Raw genomic sequence first — 20313 nt, forward strand, 5'->3', positions numbered from 1 at the left:
TCATGTTTATGATGATAATGTTTTTGTTTTAGGATTTGAATTTTGACACAAAGCTAGTTAGCCGAGCTAACTAGCCTTCTTAGCAAAGGAAGAGAAAGGAAGTGGTCATGGGGTCCTCAGAAGTTCTGGTGCCCCCCAATAATGCCAGATTTTTTTTACATTCTTTTCATGTCTGACGGTGTTGATAAAAAACTAGGGACAAATTTCAATGGAGTTGTAAAATATATAAAAATTATTTTTAATTAAATTTATTGATACTTTTATAATTATTTATATGACTACTTATACTTAATTGTCATAATAAATAATTGTAGTATTTCTTTAATTGTTTTAAACTATTATAATGTATTGAGTTCTGCTCCTGGACAAAAGGATTTTACAGGCACCAGCCACCGACTACAATGTTTAAAATAAAAATAAAAAAATTCAGCAAATACCAGGAAAATATACAAAAATAATATCACACTGAACACAAATCCTAATCATTAATCTCTACTGTATCTGCTCCTTTCTTCTTCTTCTGCAGCCCCTGAATTAACAGGAACAACTGATGTTTGTTCGTACTGTAAGAAAAAAAACAAAGTTTTGCTTCTTTTACATTGTTGTTTTTAGAGCACACCTATGATACAGTACTTAATAAGTTAAAATGAAAGTTGTTCATTTACATTATATTCATTTGGCCACAAAAGGAAAGTTATTAGTCATACTCTACAATTCAGAGGGGAAAAGGTTTTAGACATGTTAATGAGATCCACATTTTTTCAAAGTTTTGACACACCTTAAAGTCTCTTCAGCTCATGGAGTTGTTTCAGTAAAGTTAGCGTTCGTGGGGGGGAAACTTGCTGTCGCTGTTCTGCTCAGTCAGAAAGTTACTAACGTCAGAAAAATCTGCTGTCATGTCATGAGCTGGAAAAAAAATCAACAAGCATGTTTGCAAAAATAGAAGTCGCATTGTAGTTTCACTTAAGACTTATAAAATTGTTTCATGATTTTGGTTATGGTTGTAGAATTTAAACTGAGGTAACACTAAACAATAAATTGTTGGGTAGATAGTGTGAAAAAGAGGAGATATTAAAGACATGGTAACCTAAATGGCTGCAAATGCATCCATTGTTGAAAATGAATCAAACACATGTAACACAGTGTAATGATTCACCTCTCTGCAACACTTTGAGTCACCAAGCTTTATGCTTTCCAAACCGTTGCTATTTGGTCAGTTTGATTTCAGAAGAGCCGATGGCATTTTTTATTACAGAAACATAAAATTTAATCTTATTTAAGATGACTAGAACAAGACTCACTGCGTACACTGATGGCGATGAGTTTAGCCAAAAGTAAAACATTCAGGATTCCCCAAGCCACAGAGAGGCAGAGCCTCTCTTTGGAGCTGCTCGAACCTTAACAAAAACCTGAACCTTAGCAAAATGTAATTAAATACATACTAGATTTATCTGAAATTTTATTCTTACCTGTGTGATTAGATGCAGTTTGTCTAAGAGGCTCCATGTTGACGTAAATTTTCTCCATTGCTTCAGACTTTCTGCTGGTTTTTAACACCGACTATAAAATCCACTGCAGTCGTGGAACTAAGTGAAAAACTGTGGGAAAGAGGTGAGATGTGTCTGGTGTTCAACATAAAAAGTAGTATCGTACACAACATAAGATTCTTGAAGGTTTCAATAGTTTCATAAGTTCATATTTGCTGATTCGGTTCTGTATCAATGAATATTTATTTTCTCCTTTGTTTTCCTTCAGCTCAGTTAATCCTACTCATAATAAACACATTTCACTTTTCTATCAGTCAAGAAAATAATTGACTTTTACATTCATGCACAACTTTGCTTTCTGTCGTATGGTATCAAAAATTAGAAATAGTTTTAAATCACTGATATAAGGATGTTGTGATGTTCCTGCTCCTTATTATTTCTAAATCCTTGTTTAACCCTATTCCTTGTCTACTTACTGTCTCATTCCAGTAGCAGAAGCACTGACATTAAGAAACAACAATCCCTGAATTGCAATATTATCAAACTTCTATAACCGCTGGATCAAATAATTATGAAATTGTGCGTATTTATTCATAGTTTAAAGACATATACTTTTAGGACTGCTGTTTAGTAAAAAGCTGCATGAGCTGTCAACTAGTGTCTAAAACTCAGTCACCTTCTGAGGGAGATCAACAGTTTGACAAACAGCTTGCTTTGTGAAGCACCGCCTCACTGGGAGGGAATCGAAAGGCTAGCATGCCAATCAGGTGCAAGTTGGGCGGGAGAAAGTAAGAGAAACCAGATACTGCATTCATAGCATGAAGAAGACCAGCAAGCAAAGCTTTCACAGAATGAATTCTGTAGAATATCAGAGTACAGGAGATACAGGATAGAAGATTTGACTGAATCAAGACATTGTCCAGAAGTTCAGACTGGGAAGCTAACTGGAACATTGCTAGCCAAGTATGTGGAGCAGGAAAATAGGTTGTAGTTACTTAAATTTATGCAAACCAATTGTCTCAAAAGATTCAATTACTGCAACATGTAAAAGACAAGTGTAGTTACATTGTGCGATTTTGACAAACAATATTCTTAAACTCATCCAAAATATTATTTAATGCATCATTTATTTTACTTTCTGCTTACAGCAGCAGCAATATATTTACTACATGTCATTACATGACATAGTTGCACTGTTCAAAACCTCTCGGTTTGCTTGAGTAGAAATGGAGTAATGTCTAGGTATGCTAAAATGTGAAACATTTACCACCCAAAATCCTCACTACTTTCAAATAGTTCACTTTTTATTTTATTCTAGTTATTGCAGACTCAACTTAAATAGATTAACTTGTAAAGCATCTTTTTTTCTTTTTTAAATCCATAAAGTTCCTGCCACTTGTTTAAGATGAGTACAAACAACAAGTTGATGAGAATTAAGTGATGTTCACTTGAACTCTTCAATTAAGCAGAATGTTTTATTTTACAGTGAGGAAGGCCGGAGTCTAGCTTTAGCAGACGGCTGGAGGCATCTGATCCACGCTTCAAACTCAGTACCTGTTTACTCATTGGCAAAAATTTGGGAAGATTAAATTTAGTCGACTAAAGAAAGTCAGACGGTTCATTACGAGTGAAATCCCTTGAGGTAGTCAAGTTTCTTGTTTGTTCAGATTTTGCTAGTTATTTCCATAGTATGATTACTAATTAACAGTTGATTCTTTTGTGTCTAATTGCAATCTAATTATTCAGTTCACAATTGAAGTTTTATTATCAGGATTCTGCAAACAGAATATTTTCATAGTATATTTCAATCATTCCTTTCATACAGTCAAAGCTACCTGCAACTATAATTTTGTGAACTATAATTTTAATTCCTTTGAGTATCATATTTTACGAAATCTGACTGATATGATCTTCTTCACCGTATACTGATGCTTCACATTGATCATTTATAAGCTTATCAATTATAAGAGGTGTTTGTTTGGTGTCTGTTAGTGAACATTAATGAACAGGTAGCATCATTAGGACCAAGGAAAAAAGTTGTAGATACTTTTAAAGGTAACAAGACAATTTACCATGTTTTGACCAACTCTTGGAGTCTGGTTGTGTAGCGAGCATGTTTTATTCTTTAGGTAAGTGTACCAACAGCTAACTTGGTTAGCTGTTGGTATAAGCAGGGCCAGGTGTCAGAAGATGTAAGTCTCCGTAAGAGGGGCTACTTGATTAAAAAAAAAAAAAAAGCAAAGATTCACTGATTGAATTGTTGGTCGATAGCCAGCATATATTTGAATTTCTGCAACAAGCATTGAATGAAGAGAAAAAAACTATATAAAACCTGAATGACCATTCAGTTTGATAAATATTTACACAGCAATGATGATTGCAGTGTAAATATGATGATGTAATAATGATGATTATTGAATGATGATTCAATAAATCGATAGAAATCCAAGTGGTCACATCAAAACATCAAATTGTACTAAATATTGTAATACAGACTGATGGTTCACATTGATCATTTATAAGTTCTTAGTAATGGAACTTTAACAACTACGGGTGTACTATATTTTTTTAGTGAACACACTTAAGCATGTAAGATAACAGATGGAGGGAAAGAATCATTAGGGCCAAAAAAACAAACTGCGTATAAGTCAGAGACAAAAGCTGTGGATAATTTTAAAGGCTGATTTTTCCTTCAGAAGGATTGCCTAATGTATCCTGAGGTGGGCATCACCGGCTGTGGGGTCAGAGGTCAGCCTCTCTTACCTAGCTATAGGATATATCATATTCTGTGAAAGAGTACGAAGTAGGTTTCACCGTATGCTGGCTCAGAGATCAGATACACACGCACACACACGGCAAGACCCCCCCCCCCCCCAGCGGCTTCGCCTTTAGAATTCAGAGCAAATACTCCATGTCAACATGTTTCATTAACGCAGTTATTTTTGATTTACAGATACAGCATACATCAAAAAAGAAGAAAAAGACAAAATGATACAAAACTAACTACTTGAACATTAAAAGTAACATTTGGCTACATTGAGGAGCTGGCGGTCAGCATTGCCTACCTTTAGAATTCAGAGCAAATACTGACCGTTGTACCACCAGCACACAGTAACGAACGCCAAGTACGGCGTTCTTCAAAGGACACACTTTACAACGTTCCGCAACCCAAAGAGCAGATTCAACACTTTGGTGACATGCGCCACCACATTTAAGCACTGTCCTACATCCACCCCCTGTTTAATTGATGGCGTCTCAGTCATCAGACTAAATACAAAACAACATTGAATGAATAAATAAATAAATAGATCAATAAATAAATAAAAAGACTGTGTGGTGTGTGAATTGCTGCCATGTACTTCATTTGGTGGAATTTTCTAAGTGTTTATTGCTTTTTTCTGGCTTTAGCTTTCTCCCACAGCTTCCGTCCTCTTTTTATCTTCTGTTGAGTGTCTTCACTTTCCACTACTTGTGACTCACAGGAAAATCTGTTTGGGGGGTGCCGATTCCTCTGCATGTTCCTTCTTTGAGCACTGGGTTCAGGAGCTGAAGTGATGCCCCCATCTGTTACGTGTTCTGTCCATCCTTTAGATTTTCTGTCTAGCATGTTCACTCCTTCCATTTCAGGCTGCTCAACCCGTTTATTTGTTGTCTTGCCTGCAACTTCCTCCACATTTTCCTCCAACTTTTCGGGCTCTGAGTCCTCCATCCCCTGCACGGTCACTCCAGAGGTTTGTCCTGTCATATCCCCTGTGTTCTCCATTACTTCTTCTGCTGTGCCTGCCTCTTCCTGGTCTACTGGGAGGAACATACATTGTGTCAGAAGGTTCTGGTGGACCACCCTCTCAGTATCACCGTTTTCCAGTCGCACCACATACACAGGTATATTGGGTTGCTTCTTCACCACAATGTAAGGTTGCGACTCCCACTTATCCCCTAGTTTTTGCCGTCCCTCTACATGGCAGACTTTGACTAGGACTCTGTCCCCTTGGTTGAAAATTTGACCCTTTGCCTTCTGGTCATAGTACTTTTTCTGTTGACTTTTGGCTTGGTGAGAGGTCTGGTTTGCTTGAGCGTATGCCTGTGACAGACAGTCATGAAGTCTCTGCACATATGCACTGTATTCTCCTGGTTCATTAGCAGTCTGGAGCCCAAAGATGATGTCAACTGGGAGTCTTGGATGTCTGCCGAACATCAGAAAGTATGGCGTATACCCGGTAGAGTCATGCCGTGAACAGTTATATGCATGTGTCACTGCATCTAAGTGCTCGTGCCACCGAGGTTTCAGATGTGGCTCTAATGTTCCTAGCATATTCATGAGCGTGCGGTTGAACCGCTCAGTGATGCCATTGCCCTGTGGGTGGTAGGGGGTTGTATGGGTTTTAGTGATGCCCATACATTTGCACAGCTCCTTCACTACAGCACTTTCGAAGTTGCGCCCCTGGTCAGTGTGCAACTTAGCAGGAAGCCCAAACCGGCAGAAGAAGTTTCTCCACAGCACCCTGGCTACAGTGTTGGCCTTTTGATCTTTAGTGGGATATGCCTGTGCATAGCGTGAGAAATGATCTGTGACCACAAGGACATTCTCCATTCCACCCTTTGACTTCTCCAAAGTTAAAAAGTCTACGCACACTAGTTCCATGGGGGCATTACTGTGAACACTGACCAATGGGGCCTTGACTCCCGAAGTTACAGTTTTCCTGAGGCAGCATCTCTCACACTGCTCACACCAGTTCTTAATCTCTTGGAACATTTGAGGCCAATGAAATCTCTCTCTTAACAGCTGAACTGTTCTCTCAAAACCCAGGTGTCCGGAGTCATTGTGAAGAGCCTTCAAAGCTCCCTCACGCAGCTTCTCTGGTAGCACCAGCTGTTCCACCACTCCTCTTTGATGATCACGGCTGCGACGGTACATGATGCCATCTGTTATCACTAGCCTCTTCCACTCTTTCAGGAGAAGACAGACCTGTCGGCCACCACTGACCCTCTCACTGCGACTGGGTTTCACATTCCGACTTTTGTAGTGCCAGACAGGGCCAATAACAGGATCCTCTTTTTGTCCTGCGCGGATCTCTTGCTTTGTCATGGCGGGAAGTGACTCCATACCCATGTCTCTGTATGGCTCACTAGATCCTGGTGATTCTGAGTCCAATTTGGCTGAGACCACTGTGTTCTGCTTTGAGGAGTTGTCTGGATCTTGTATGGACTGATCTGCACCCTGTTCGGGCTTTTTGTTGCTCACTCGCAGAGGGCATGAGTGCAGAGTCTCTGTGACTTCCTGATTGGACATACGGGAGAGAGCATCGGCGTTCGCATTGCTTTGTCCTCTCCGGTACTGGACATCAAAGTCAAAAGCAGCCAAACGGGAGACCCACCGTTGCCCTGTGGCATCTAACTTTGCAGAGCTCATGATGTACTTGAGGGGGTTATTGTCTGTCTGGACAGAGAACTTGTGCCCATAGAGATGGTCGTAGAATTTGTCTGTTACCGCCCACTTCAGGGCAAGGAACTCTAGCTTGTGGGCGGGGTACCTTGCCTCTGCTGGACTCAACCCTCGGCTGGCGAAGGCTATGACTCTCTCTATGCCATCTTGAACCTGGACCAAGACAGCACCTAGTCCTTCCCCTGATGCATCTGTCTGAAGCAGAAACGGTAGGTTGTAGTCTGGGTAACCCAACACTGGCGCAGTCGTAAGTCTGTGCTTTAAGGCCAGGAATGCCTCCTCACATTCCTCTGTCCATAAGAATGGTGGGTCAGAAGCCAGGCCTTTTTTCCCCCTTCTTTTCTTCATTCTTGGGTCACCACCTGTGAGCCGATATAAGGGAGCTGCTAGGACAGAGTACCCACTGACATACCGCCTGTAGTAGCCAGCAAACCCGAGAAATTGCAGCACCTCCCTGCGGTTTGTTGGCCTGGTCCAGTCTTTCACTCTGCGAATCTTCTCTGGGTCAGTCCGGATTCCCTCAGCAGATACCAGATGACCTAGGTAGTGCACTTCTTTTCTCATCAGCTGGCACTTAGAGGGTTTAAGTTTTAGACCATGTTCCCGGAGCCGATCAAACACCAACTGCAGTCTGTTTAGATGCTCATCAAAGGTTTTAGAAAAGATGATAAGGTCATCCAGATATATTAGAAGTTGGGTGAAGTTCAGGTCTCCAAAACAGCAAGTCATGAGCCTCTGGAAGGTTGATGGAGCATTCTGCAACCCAAAAGGCATTCGGTTGGCCTCATACAGACCCATTGGTGTACTGAATGCTGTTTTGTGTTTGTCCTGCTCTGCCACCTCCACCTGCCAATAGCCTGAAGTGAGGTCAAGCGTAGAGAAAAACTTGGCCTGACCCAATGCTTCCAGGGCCTCTTCTATTCTTGGTAGGGGAAATGCATCTCTTGTGCTGCAGGAGTTCAGTTTACGGTAATCGATACACAACCGTAATGAGCCGTCTTTTTTTGTCACCACCACTACAGGTGAAGCATAAGGACTCTTACTGGGCCTTATTACCCCTGCCACCTCCATCTCAATCAACATATTCCTGACATCTTGCCACTGTGATGGAGGAATCTTGCGGTAGGGGAGCCTGAATGGCTTAGAGTCTACTAATGGAATTTCATGTTGCACCGTCTTTGTGTGACCATAATCTAAAGGATGTTGGGAGAATACATCAAAATTCCTCTCTACCAGCTTTTCAAGAGTGGAGCGCTGGTCCTCGTCCTCGACTGCAGCTTTACTCAGGTCAACACAACAGCTCGATATTACCTGAGTCAGACTCAGACATGTGTCTTTGGACCTGCTTTCATGGCTTTGGCCCTGCTTTTTGTCTGAGAAATCCACAACACCATCCACCAGGGACACATTTGCTAGGTGTGTGTGTGGCTTAATGGTGACTGGATGTTTAGATAGGTTCATTACTCTGACAGGGGCGCATCCTCTTTTCACATTAGCAAGGACCTTGGCAACCAGAAGGTCTTGAGGAAGCTTCAGGGAGTGGTGGCTCTCAATCAGTGCTGTATAGGTCCTTCTCTTCGGGCCGACAGTCACCTTGCACATTAGATCAATTTCTTTTCCCCCAGGAATATGTATTTTGTGGCCTGTATACACAGCCGGACCCACTCTGTCCTCCACATTGTAATGTTCTGTGTCACCCACCTCCAGGAGTGAGGTGTACCATTCTGGATGACTCTCTCTGACATGCTGGAGAAATTGTTGGCCATATGTTGCTTGAAGATGGGTTCTGGAGGCACGGAGAACATTAGTTCCTATCAGCAGAGGGACAGACAGGCGATATTCTGAGTCCTCAACCACAAAAGCTGGCACATTCTTAAACTCTTTCTCTAACACTTTCAAGTTAATGCGTAGAACACCATGGTGGGTTACACTCTGACCGGCTGCACCTTCTATAGGTATCAGAGAGGGCTGCAACTTCTGTTTTTGAAGGATGGGATGGCTGCACCAGTAGCTGCGGGTAACACTGGTTACCTGAGAGCCAGAGTCAATGAGCGCTCTGCACTTCATTCCACTGATTTCCACCTCACCTTCGTTTCTAGGGCCCACTAGTGGAGTGCTCTCTCCTCCATCAGTCATCTTTATGTCTTGTGGCTGGGGGTCTGACTGCTCGCCCATGGTTGCCCCGGTGACCACGGGCTCTACCCGTTTAAAGGTTGAGCTGGGAGGGGGTTGTTCCCATTCACTTGACTGGGGTCTGGTAACACTGCTCTGCAGACTCTGGCTATGTGCCCTTGTTTACCGCATCTGTGGCATGTCACATTTGAGATTTGGGCTCGGATTGGAGGCCCTATGGGTGCCTGGACCTGTAGTGTTGGGACAGGCAACGGAGCATTAACTCTTGATTCAAGGTAGGTCAATTTAGTCATCTGCTCTGCTTGGCAAAGAGCTAACTTTTTAACCAGTTCTGTGAGCTCCGACAACTCTGATGCATGGGTGGTCTTCTCCATATTCACAGTTGGGCTTCTGCCTGATGCAGTCTGGATATGGGTGTGAGCTTGTTTTGATTTGTGGAATGACTGGAACTTTTTAGTTTCTTTGGTCATGTCTCTGAGCTCGGCCTGCAGTTCTCGGAAGCTTAAGAGCCTGGGCTTAAGTGGAACAATTCTCCTGTACACCTCCTCATCATTAAGACCCCTTAAAAACTGCCGAGTGAGTTTGCAGTCCCGGTCTGGGAATGGCTTGCCTCCCCTTTGGCTGTCCTCTACCGCTCTCAGATTAGCTTCCAGCGATATGGCATATGAGCAGGCAGACTCCCCTGGTCTTTGGCTCCGCTCGTAGAAGTCAGCCAGTGGATCTAGGGAGATCTGTGTGTCACTATACTCAGCCCTCAGTTCTTCAAAAGCCCTCTCAGGGGTTTGGTCATATAGAGGTAGGTTCAGGACTAATTTTCTGGCCTCGCCACTCAGGTGACGCACCACAGTGGAGAACCGCAGGTGTGGTGGGAGCTCAATAGCTTCCAGGAGATATTGCATGTCTCGAATCCAATCCTCCACCAACATCCTACTGTCAGCATTACCGGTGAATACAGGAACACTTTTCACCTGGTGGGTCTGCAGGAATCCGCCATACGCAGCCCGGCTGTGTCCGTAGAATGGATCTGCATGGTTGAGAGCTGCATGATTCATAAATTGAGGGTTGGGCCTGTTTGGATGAACACCCCATGGACCACTGGCCGATGAATACAGTGGAGCTTGGGGCACAGTGGGAGAGCCAGCATAACCGACGGGGTGCTGGCTCACTAGCTGATAAAGCTCTGCTGGGTGTGGATAGATGGTTGAAGCAGCAGGCTGCTGCATAATTTGGCTACCTGTCATAGCCTGAGGTGGTAGGGAAGCTGCAGACATATGCATGCCAGTCCAAGGCGTAGAAGTATACTGATCCACATAGGTTGACAGATTTGGGGTTGCGGGGGTGTGCTGTGTGTTTACTTCTCCATCATGGGGCTGGGGAACTGGGGTGTACTGTAGCTGCTGACCATGAAACCCTGTGGGTTGGTTGGTTGGCTTTGGCCTCACTGCTGGTGGTTGGTTGCTGGCGTCAGCTGTTGCTCCCCCTCCCGGTAGGTAGGTGTGTGGTACCCCCGGGGAGTCGAATCTGTGGCTCAGTACTGGTTCAGGGGTAAGTAGGTGGCCAGATGTTGCTGCAGAGGGCATTTGCCTCCTTGGGGTTACTGCATAGTCATTCATTATTTTCAAAGATCTATTTTTCTAAGGTAGACAGCCAAATCAAATAAAATTTAAGTTTGTATGTGTAACTCTCCCTTTTTATGTTTAATTGTGAATAGATAAATAGATAAATAAATAAATAAATAAATTGTTTGGTACAGTTATGTTAAATCACTCCCAAAATTCCAGTTAAGCTTATATAAATTATTAGAATAGAATCACAATATAATAAATATTTCAAACACCATGAAATTATCTATTTTTGTCGCTATGAATCAAAGATAAATAAAGGTGTGGCACAGTTATCTTAACGCACTTCCAAAATTCTAATTACACACACAAAAGAAGGATATAATCACAATATAATAAATATTTCAAACAAATTGTAGTTAACAAACTTTTTTTTTTTTTTTCTTCACATTAAAAGTGACGCTAAAATAATAAGTTGCCGCTTCAGCTCCACACGTTAACTCAGATTGTCATACACTCAGCAAACTACCAGAAAGAAACCGTTGAGTAACGGGGCTGCTGGCGTTGTTGCCTAGGTGATCCTGAAGCACCACGATCACGGGTCTCGGCACCAAAGATGTAACCCTGTCCGTGTGAGATGAGTCCTCGCTGTTCCCTGGACTCTGCGTTGTGTCTTAAGAGTTTTTGTCGGAAGGAAACAAGACAGGAATCTGACACACACGGCGGTTGAAATCGTGGTTGGGACCGTTTATTCGGACCACCCGACAGCGCAGCGGCTTCGCCTTTAGAATTCAGAGCAAATACTCCATGTCAACATGTTTCATTAACGCAGTTATTTTTGATTTACAGATACAGCATACATCAAAAAAGAAGAAAAAGACAAAATGATACAAAACTAACTACTTGAACATTAAAAGTAACATTTGGCTACATTGAGGAGCTGGCGGTCAGCATTGCCTACCTTTAGAATTCAGAGCAAATACTGACCGTTGTACCACCAGCACACAGTAACGAACGCCAAGTACGGCGTTCTTCAAAGGACACACTTTACAACGTTCCGCAACCCAAAGAGCAGATTCAACACTTTGGTGACATGCGCCACCACATTTAAGCACTGTCCTACATATACTAAAAATATATTTGTATCAATTTCGAAATTAGAACTTTAAACATAATTGTACCAAAATACACTTTTAATATATTAAATAAAAGTATACTTTTAGGGAAAAAAATATGAATGAATATGTATGAATTTTTAAGTGCCTTAATAATCTTTTACTATTTATTAAAATTGCATACAATAAAAAAAGATAATCATGATGCAATTTTTAAGAAAGTATCCAATCGATTTTCGGATGTGTGATGTAAAACCTTATAATCTCAACGGCATTAGCTCCAGTTCATACTCCAGACCAGATGGTGGCGGTATTGCACACTTTCATTTATTTAAAAAACGCCACAAAGAGAAGAAAAAACTTGAACGCAGGGAAGATAACAGACGCTGATCAAATTCGCCATTTTTACTTGCATAATATTGTCTTAAAAGTAGAGAAGGCCTTGACAATAGTTACTAATTTTGGTAAATTCAAGCTGGTGACGTCCTAATCCGAGTTAGACGACAACACAACGGGACAACAACCAATGGAAATGAAATGTGTGTCACAAAAGGAGCCCGGGGGGATGAAGGCTGCTAATGTTGCTAGCTGGTGGTAAGTTTGCTTATTAATTATCTTCGTTTAATTATTAACAGTGCAGTAAAGATATATAGCTTACGTTGGTTTCATAAATAATTATTTTATAAATGTTATTGTGACTTGTATGATTATTGCAATAGGAATCATTCAGCTTCATGTTATAACTGCATAGAGGCTGTTTGTTGCGACTTATACTTTAATCCATAAACTGAACCTGGTTTTAATTAAGCTCCATAAGAGAAAGAGACTTTTATATTGTGAGGTTGTTGTTGTTCCAACTCATTCATCAATGATTTTATCTTCAACATATGTTTGCATTCTAACTAAGCAAATGAAGATGAAAGAGGAATCCAGAGAAATCAGGTGTTAGAAAACCTAAAGACTGTCTTAGAAGAAGCTCTGACTCCACCATATCACCAACCAGCTCTAAGGATGAACCTCCACATCGCCTTCATGATGTAAGTTTGTTTTTTCAATGAGGAGCTAGCTACATTTTCAACCACAAAAACTGCTGTTACCAACACCAAGAGCTTAATAAACATAATTTGATTTAAAGATAACTGGACAGAATTTTTCTCCTGGTTAAACATTTCTCTTTCATACATTTTATTTGTTGTTGACTTTCAGGGCCCTGTGATGGACTGGTGACCTGTCCAGGGTGAACCCTGCCTCTCATCTGATTGCTGCTGGAGATGGGCACCACCAGCCCCCTCACCATCCTGCAAGGATCAATGTGTTCAGATCATGGATGGAAAGATTTTAAGGTCTCTTTAAGTCCACACTTAAAACAGCTTCATAGTTAATGCCAACATCAACTGATTCTATGACATTCCTGACTATTTTTTCTACTTCTAACATAAACAGGCAAAAAGACACCCAGAAATGTTTTTCCACCCCAGGCATCCGGTCCCAATCATCCTCAGTTCTGATGATGTCACATACATGGCGAGTCCACAACGTCTTAAAATTGTAAGTATTATTTTTTTATTTGCCATTTTTCTGTTCTCTTTAAATACAAATGCTTTCTATGTTTAATTGCTCTATTGTTCTTTTTTGTAGGTTCCTGTAAGGTGCAGTGAACGGGAATGTTCTGTCGTTGATCCTCACTTTCATTTTTTATTGTCACACTTACATTTTTATGTTCATGTGTTCACTTTTGACCTGAACACTTATAATTTGTGTTAAGTTTATAATGTTTTGATTAAAATTAGACAGTTTTAAAATGTCTGTAATAAAACAATATTTGAATTACCTTGAACATCTTGTGTCATTACAATGTAAGTACTAAAACAATGTAAGTACTGTATAGTTATGCATGTCATGTACAAAATAGGTACATAGGAAGACTTTCACGAGTAATTAAAATGGTAGTTTATTATCAATAGCAGGAAATCAAAAATAAAAATTAAGTGTAATTTAAATACATTACTAATATATTAATAGTATATTTGAAGTATATTAAATATATATTTTTAATATAATTCTGAGACAGAATTATTACATTCAAAATATAATTATATCAAAATATAATAAAGCTCTGAAATATATTTAAAAAGTATACTATAAGTACACTTGAAGTTGTTCCAAAAAAGTACGTATAGTATACTAAAATATACTATTAGTTGTAATTTAATACTATTTAAATACTACTAAAGTATACTAAGCACAAAATTTGTTGTTCCAAAATAGTACAGTTTAAGTACATCGATTAAAGTATACTTAAGTATGTTAAAATTTAGTATACTAAAGTATACTTTTTTTCACCTTGGTAGATAAGCCACTAAGATGATGTGACCCCTGTGACATGTTAACATTGTCCTGAGGTAGCGATTAGAACAGTGTTTTTCAACCTTTTTTGGCCCAGCGTCCCCTCCTAGCCTTTATCCAGGTCCCTCACTGCCCACACCAAAGAATTTGTAGGCTACTTTGCACTGACTATTATTTTATTATTAATATAACTATCACTATTGTAGATGTTTTGATTTTTATGCTTGTTTCCGTATTTATCAACAAAAATAATTTCCCAGAGAACAAAAAAGCCATGGGAATAGAAATTATTTTCACAGGTGTCTACAAAAAATGCAATGAACATTCAAGTTAAAATTGGTAGGCCTAGCGCAGCCAATCAGAGTGGAAAAAATATTCTTATTTGCCATTTTCTAGTTGTTAAATATTCCACAAAATGGGCAGATAAAAGATGTTCAACATGCCAGTTTAAACTTTGATCTATTTGCAAACGACTGAGCTCTGCAACATTAAAACATGGATAAAACTGTAACTACATTAACCATAACTGCTCTTCTCTTCAGTGTTTCTGTCGGTTTCTGGTGGTACAGCTATGTACTGCCTTCAGGAGAATGGGACATAAGAGTATCATCCATAAAATTTCACCCACATGAAATTTGGGGAAATTTGTGCAAACCAGAGCTTTCAGTGGAAAAACAAAAGTTCCAGATCCTTTTAATGCCATACAAATATGAGACATAAACATGGATTATACTTTTATATAGACCTGTCTACTGATTTATAGATTAATAGTTTTACTGGACAGAAATTACAAAGAACAAATCTGGTTCTTAATCAAATCCTAATGAGTCAAACTGAAAGTGTCATGAAGTCATCAGCCTCATGACATTAACACTGACATGAAAAATAATATTGAAGAAATAAATATATCAAATCTAATTAAAAACATAAACAAGTGATAAGTTCTTACTGTTATGGTCTATAAGGTATATTTATTCTCAGTACTAGATATGTTCTCAACAAACCCATGGCACATCAACAATATTATTTTACCTTTATATCTGGAAATAGTGTCTGTTTATTCTTGCCATACAGTCCTCTGTATTAATTATTGCTTGAAAGGTTTTGCCATACCAGTTTATTCCTCTGTATTTACTAGACGTGTGATCGATCGGTCACCGATCATAATCGGGCCGATTTTCGTGATAAAGTGCATGATCGGTGATCGGCGATCATTGGCTCGTTGCCGATACCGATCACCCGCATCTCATTTCACAGCCTGCCTGTGCAGCTGGTCTCCTCTTTCCTTCACACTGCGCAAATGCGCAGCAACAAATCCTAAGCGATGTTAAACTACAACACACTGAGTGAATGGGGAAGTTTGCGTGTTGCGGCGGAAAATTGAAGCATGTCAAAATGCATCAACACAACGAAGCTAATACGACATAAAACCAATGCCATACTTAACGGAGTTTGGCTACATTGAGGCTCACTGCAGTAAAAAAGACATATGGAGGATCAGATAGCAGGTAAAGCAGCGCACCGCTACAAACACTCACCCGGATTAGCATGACGGTCAGAAAGCTAAACAAATAACCCGCAAAATTATTTCAGTCTTCGAGGTGCAAGACGCACGTCTTACATCGCACCTCGTATGGTTCTGCTCTCGCTGTTAAACCACTGCTATGCGCTACAAGTAGTAATATTTCACAGACGAAGCGCCGCTTCTGCTCCACCTGGTAGTGACTCTCACACCGAACCTCTGTTTAAAGCTGCAGCATCTAACCTAAAAAAAACATTTTACATACGTATTAAAACTTTCGCTGTCCTAACATGAGGCAGATAATCTCTAAAAAAAATAATCGATCTCCTCCCTGCTCTGCTAATTACTCCGCTCAGTCAGAAACAGCCACTCAGAACTAGCAGTAATCAGCTAGCCGCCATGCTATCAGGAAGTTTTCATTCAGTAACTCTGGATTGTTTATTGTAATGTAACCTGTATTTGCCTTTGAATGTTACGTTTTATACTTGAATTTCTTTGGCAATGTTGAGAGATTTTATTTTGGCATTATTTAGCCTCTTCAGAGCCTTCATATGTTATCAGTCTGTTAAAGATAGTATTACCGATAACAGTACAATTTGCAAAATGCCTGTTTGTTTAGTTTTCTTCTTGGAAAAAAAAGTTTTTGTCTAAATTAAGGTGAATTCATGGTTCCTTTTTCCACATAATGTAACCGGTAGTGTTTATGATAAAAACATAATAATAATAATTATGTGATCGGTATCGGTGATCGGTATCGGCGATCAGCTCTCATGGGTGATCGGTATCGGCAGTAAAAACCTGATCGGCACATCTCTAGTATTTACTTTAGTTTCTTAGTTTATTCTTGCATTTTGTTCTTCATTCATTTCATTCATTGATTTAGTTTCCTTTGATTAGTGTTATCCTCTCTTGGTTTATTGCTATGTCCACTTTAGTTTCTTTCCTGTTACTAGATTTATTTTGTCGTTTATTGACCATCAGTAATCTTCACTCATCACCTGCTGCGCCGCCTAATCATCACGTGTTTCACATCATGTGTTTATTTTTAACTGTTCAGCGTCAGATTCTCTGTTTTTATGCCATAATTTTTTATCTAGTTTGTCGCTCCGTTGTATGTCCCGCTTCTCCTGTTTCAGAGTTTTGCGCAATGTGCGTCTTTTTTTTTAACCCCCTAAGGTGCAGGGCAGTCGTGAAACGTATCGATGGGGAAAAGGCAGTCTGACATAAACCTTTTAAAACAATGGAAACAATTGCGGTATTTCGATTATTGAAATCTAAAAGTGCTGTGGTACCGTTGTTCTACACCGTTTCATACCGGACCACTTACAGCACCGGTGTTAACGCTATAAAATGAACGCTCTCTATTGTGGTATCGGTACCGCCCACGTTGAGAACCGCTAGATTAGAAAATGGGTGGACAGTGTTGAGGGTTTTAGATCAGCAGCAACTCTGTGATGATTAAGTAATGCTCAGATTCCACAATGGGGCCCAAAGCATCCCAGCAACAGCCTGAACTGTTGAGACAAGGCAGAATGGATCCATGCTTCCAAGGTCATCACTGAATTTAAGGCCTATCTGGCTGAGCAAAAGTTTTTACAGTTATGGCCACTGCTTACTAAAAGCCCACATTCTTCTCAACAATATTTTTTTTTGTCCATACAACTGGTACTCATTGTATATTTTCTCTTTTTTAGACCGTTCTTGGTCACCATCTTCAATGGCTCCCTGAAAAATCTGAATTAATGAGCTATAACAATTAATTGTCCTTTGGGATTAATAAAGTATTTTTTTAATTTTTTAATTGAATTTTGAATTTGAACTACAATGTTTCCTTACTTCCACCAACTGTGGACAGTAAATGAACAGGAAGTTTTATTTTATGGCAAATAATGTCACTAAATGTTTTTAAGGCAGTTCTTATTGATTTTGAGAAGGAATCACGTGGCTGTAAATGTTTCAACTGGGGAATGTTTTAATTAATTTATGACGGCGTCAACGTTTCTGTTTTGCTGTGAATGTTCTGTAATCTCTGTGTGTTGCTGTCAGTCTTGGCCAGGATTCTCTGGTAAAAGAGATTTTCCTGGTGAAATAAAGGTTAAATAAAAAAAAACTTTAGTAATATAAATTTACTTAGTTGAAGTAAATTTTCTCTATTTGTATTTTTTTAAAATAAAATGATTCTGCCCTTCATGTTTAAGATGTTTCACCGTTTTAAAACACCTGACTGAGGACTGGAGTTCAGCTAAAGCTTGATAATTACCCATCAATTGAAATCAGGTTTGCTAAAGTGGGGAAGCATCTAAGACATGCAGGGCTATGTGGCTTGAGGAACACGGTTGTAAAACACATCCTGCTTTTCGTTAAGGTTTTCCATCTGAATGTTTTTTTGTTTTATATATTTCTTATTTACTGGCTAATTCATGATATTTTAAATAAGACCATCTTTTGGGTATTGTTTTGAAAAGGGTTAAAGGCAGGGGTGAAAGTAGGGGGGTACGGCAGGGTACTGCGTACCCCTAAAAGATTTAGCGGAGATACGCAGTACCTGCAAGAGAGAGGAGCGGCTGTCTGCTGTGAAGAATCAGTGGGTTCTCTAATCAGCCGTGACTGATTAGTTTTTCAAGAACAATCTAAAACACGACTTAATCAGTTAATAAATAGCTTTTTTCTCATTTCATATTGTTTCTGAACTCTTGTGTTTTACTAGAGCAGGGCTGCAATATGTCGATCGCGGAAGGTTTTGAGTCGATCTCGGCATCAGGTGACAAGCTGAACGCCGCCAGGACGCTGAGACCAGCACGTCCTCCTCTGACTCACTTAAAACGTTGGTATCTTTATTAAAGAACAACAACAACAAAAAAGTCAACAAAACGTGTTCAAATTAATGACCCAACAAAAATAATAATCTCAGTGATTATTGTTTCAACAAGGTGTTGCGCAATCCTGTGCGTTTCTGTTCCATTATCAAAACAACTAGCAGAGCAGGAGTTTAAAATTAACTAATCAACCACCGCTGTGTTCAGGGAGCGCTTATTAATGATCGCAAAATAAATATCAAGCCTGAAAACCGAATATCGTAACGGACTAAATGTTTTTAATGTAATCTCTGCTCGGCTCGAGGAGTGCAGGCGGTTGCCAGGGCAACGGGTGTGCTTAAAAGAGAGAGACGGAGAGTAAAAAGGTGCGACTGGTTTAGAGTTGATCACCTGTTCGGTCTGTTTTACCTTTGTTTACCTTTGCTGTGGCGCATCACAGCCGCTGTAGTTTCTGAACAATCAATAAACGACAAACTTGGACTAATTACCTCGTTCTTTGTCATTTACAAAGTCATTTACAACAAACAACATACAAGGTAAATATGTTTCATTAAATATTTAAGAAACAAATGGCTTCTACCGTGATAATTATGTGAAATTAAATTGTCTAATTTAAAAATAATAGTTTTATTGCTCTCTGGCATCTTGCTTTGAGCTCAGAGTCTGAGACATTTTTCCTCTATCAATTTTTTTTTTGCTTCTTATTTAATGGAAATATTGATGTTGATGAGACTTTCTCCAAAATGATAACCTTTTCCAACCTTTATAGCTCCACTGTTGAAAATGAGGCTCTAACATTCACAAATGACAGTGAAATAAAATCATGTCCAACATCTGGTTTGAGGTGATTCCTCTAGAACCTGTTGGAGGAAAAATATCCCAACTTCAGAAGATGTGCTTTAACCTAACAGAGCTCTGTGATTCCTCCTATCAGTATGAGAGTCAGGGTGAGGAGGCGCCATGTTAGGAAGAGAAGTGGAAGCTGCAGGATCTTCAGAACAAACAGGTCATGATGCTGGGCTACTGAATATCTCTCTGTCTTGACACAGGATCAATATAACCAGTTTAAAAGCTGGTTTTCCGTTTTCCATGCCAGACATGGAAAACTGGGATGCACTCCATGCGATGATGTTCAGAATTTAGGTCTCATGGCATCTCAAGGTGTCAACATTGCAGCCAGTGGGTTGAGGGAAATACAGCTCCGTTCTGTAACAATGCAAGAGCTACCCAGCTTTTATCGCTTTGCAAAAGAATTAATCAGCACAGAAACTCCAAAGCACACAAATAAGCAATTGTTTGTGTATATATATATATATATATATATATATATATATATATATATATATATATATATATATATATATAGTGTATAATATGCTTTTGTCATAGTACCCCCGAGAATTTAAAACTACTATCACCCCTGGTTAAAGGACAGTGTGTTGTGAGGTGCTTTAGGTCAGTGACTAAACTGTTCCTCATCAAATCATCGTGTCATGGTTGTTTTTTGACAGTGTGGTGCCACTGTTGTTATACTGTGCATCGGCGAAACCCACAACCTGATCAACTACGTCTCCTTTATCAACTATCTGTCATACGGTGTCACCATCGCAGGTCTGCTGTGGTACCGTTGGAAGAAACCTAACTTATATCGGCCTATTAAGGTACAATCGACAAACTGAACAAGTTAGTGCAGGATAAATCCCTTTGCTAAAGTCTGCTTGTGAGTTTGATGCTATGAACTTTACCGGAAATTGCCTGCACTGTAAATATCATCCGCCACTGCAAAGAGATAAGAGCTGAGCTGAATGATTCGGCTGTTAATGTTAATTCAACACGGACTGAACAGCTTCGTTTACTTCATCTCCTGCCATTGCTAAAACTAAAGGCAA

At 39.9% G+C, this 20313-nt stretch overlaps 1 protein-coding gene and 1 long non-coding RNA gene across 6 annotated transcripts in view; one reads left to right on the forward strand and one right to left on the reverse strand.

Moving 5' to 3' along the window:
- Positions 1-20313, reverse strand: part of LOC108165986 (uncharacterized) — a 137229-nt gene that overhangs the window by 51873 nt on the left and 65043 nt on the right. The gene's annotated exons all lie outside the window — the stretch shown is intronic.
- The window catches only part of slc7a10b (solute carrier family 7 member 10b), a 68106-nt gene that overhangs the window by 44059 nt on the left and 3734 nt on the right, over positions 1-20313 (forward strand). For 2 of the 4 annotated variants that reach the window (XM_081607557.1, XM_081607558.1), the window contains exon 9: positions 19936-20085. The exons of 1 other annotated variant lie outside the window; for it this stretch is intronic. In XM_081607557.1, coding sequence (XP_081463683.1) covers positions 19936-20085 — 150 coding nt within the window. Of the gene's footprint in view, positions 1-12215; positions 12335-12647; positions 12778-12946; positions 13084-13183; positions 13289-13378; positions 13578-19935; positions 20086-20313 lie in introns of those variants that run through there. One more of the 4 variants, XR_014087735.1, reaches the window with a different exon arrangement.

This window comes from Poecilia reticulata, chromosome 6 (genome assembly GCF_904066995.2).
Source record: "Poecilia reticulata chromosome 6, P_reticulata-male-v2, whole genome shotgun sequence".
Classification (NCBI taxonomy): Eukaryota; Metazoa; Chordata; class Actinopteri; order Cyprinodontiformes; family Poeciliidae; genus Poecilia; species Poecilia reticulata.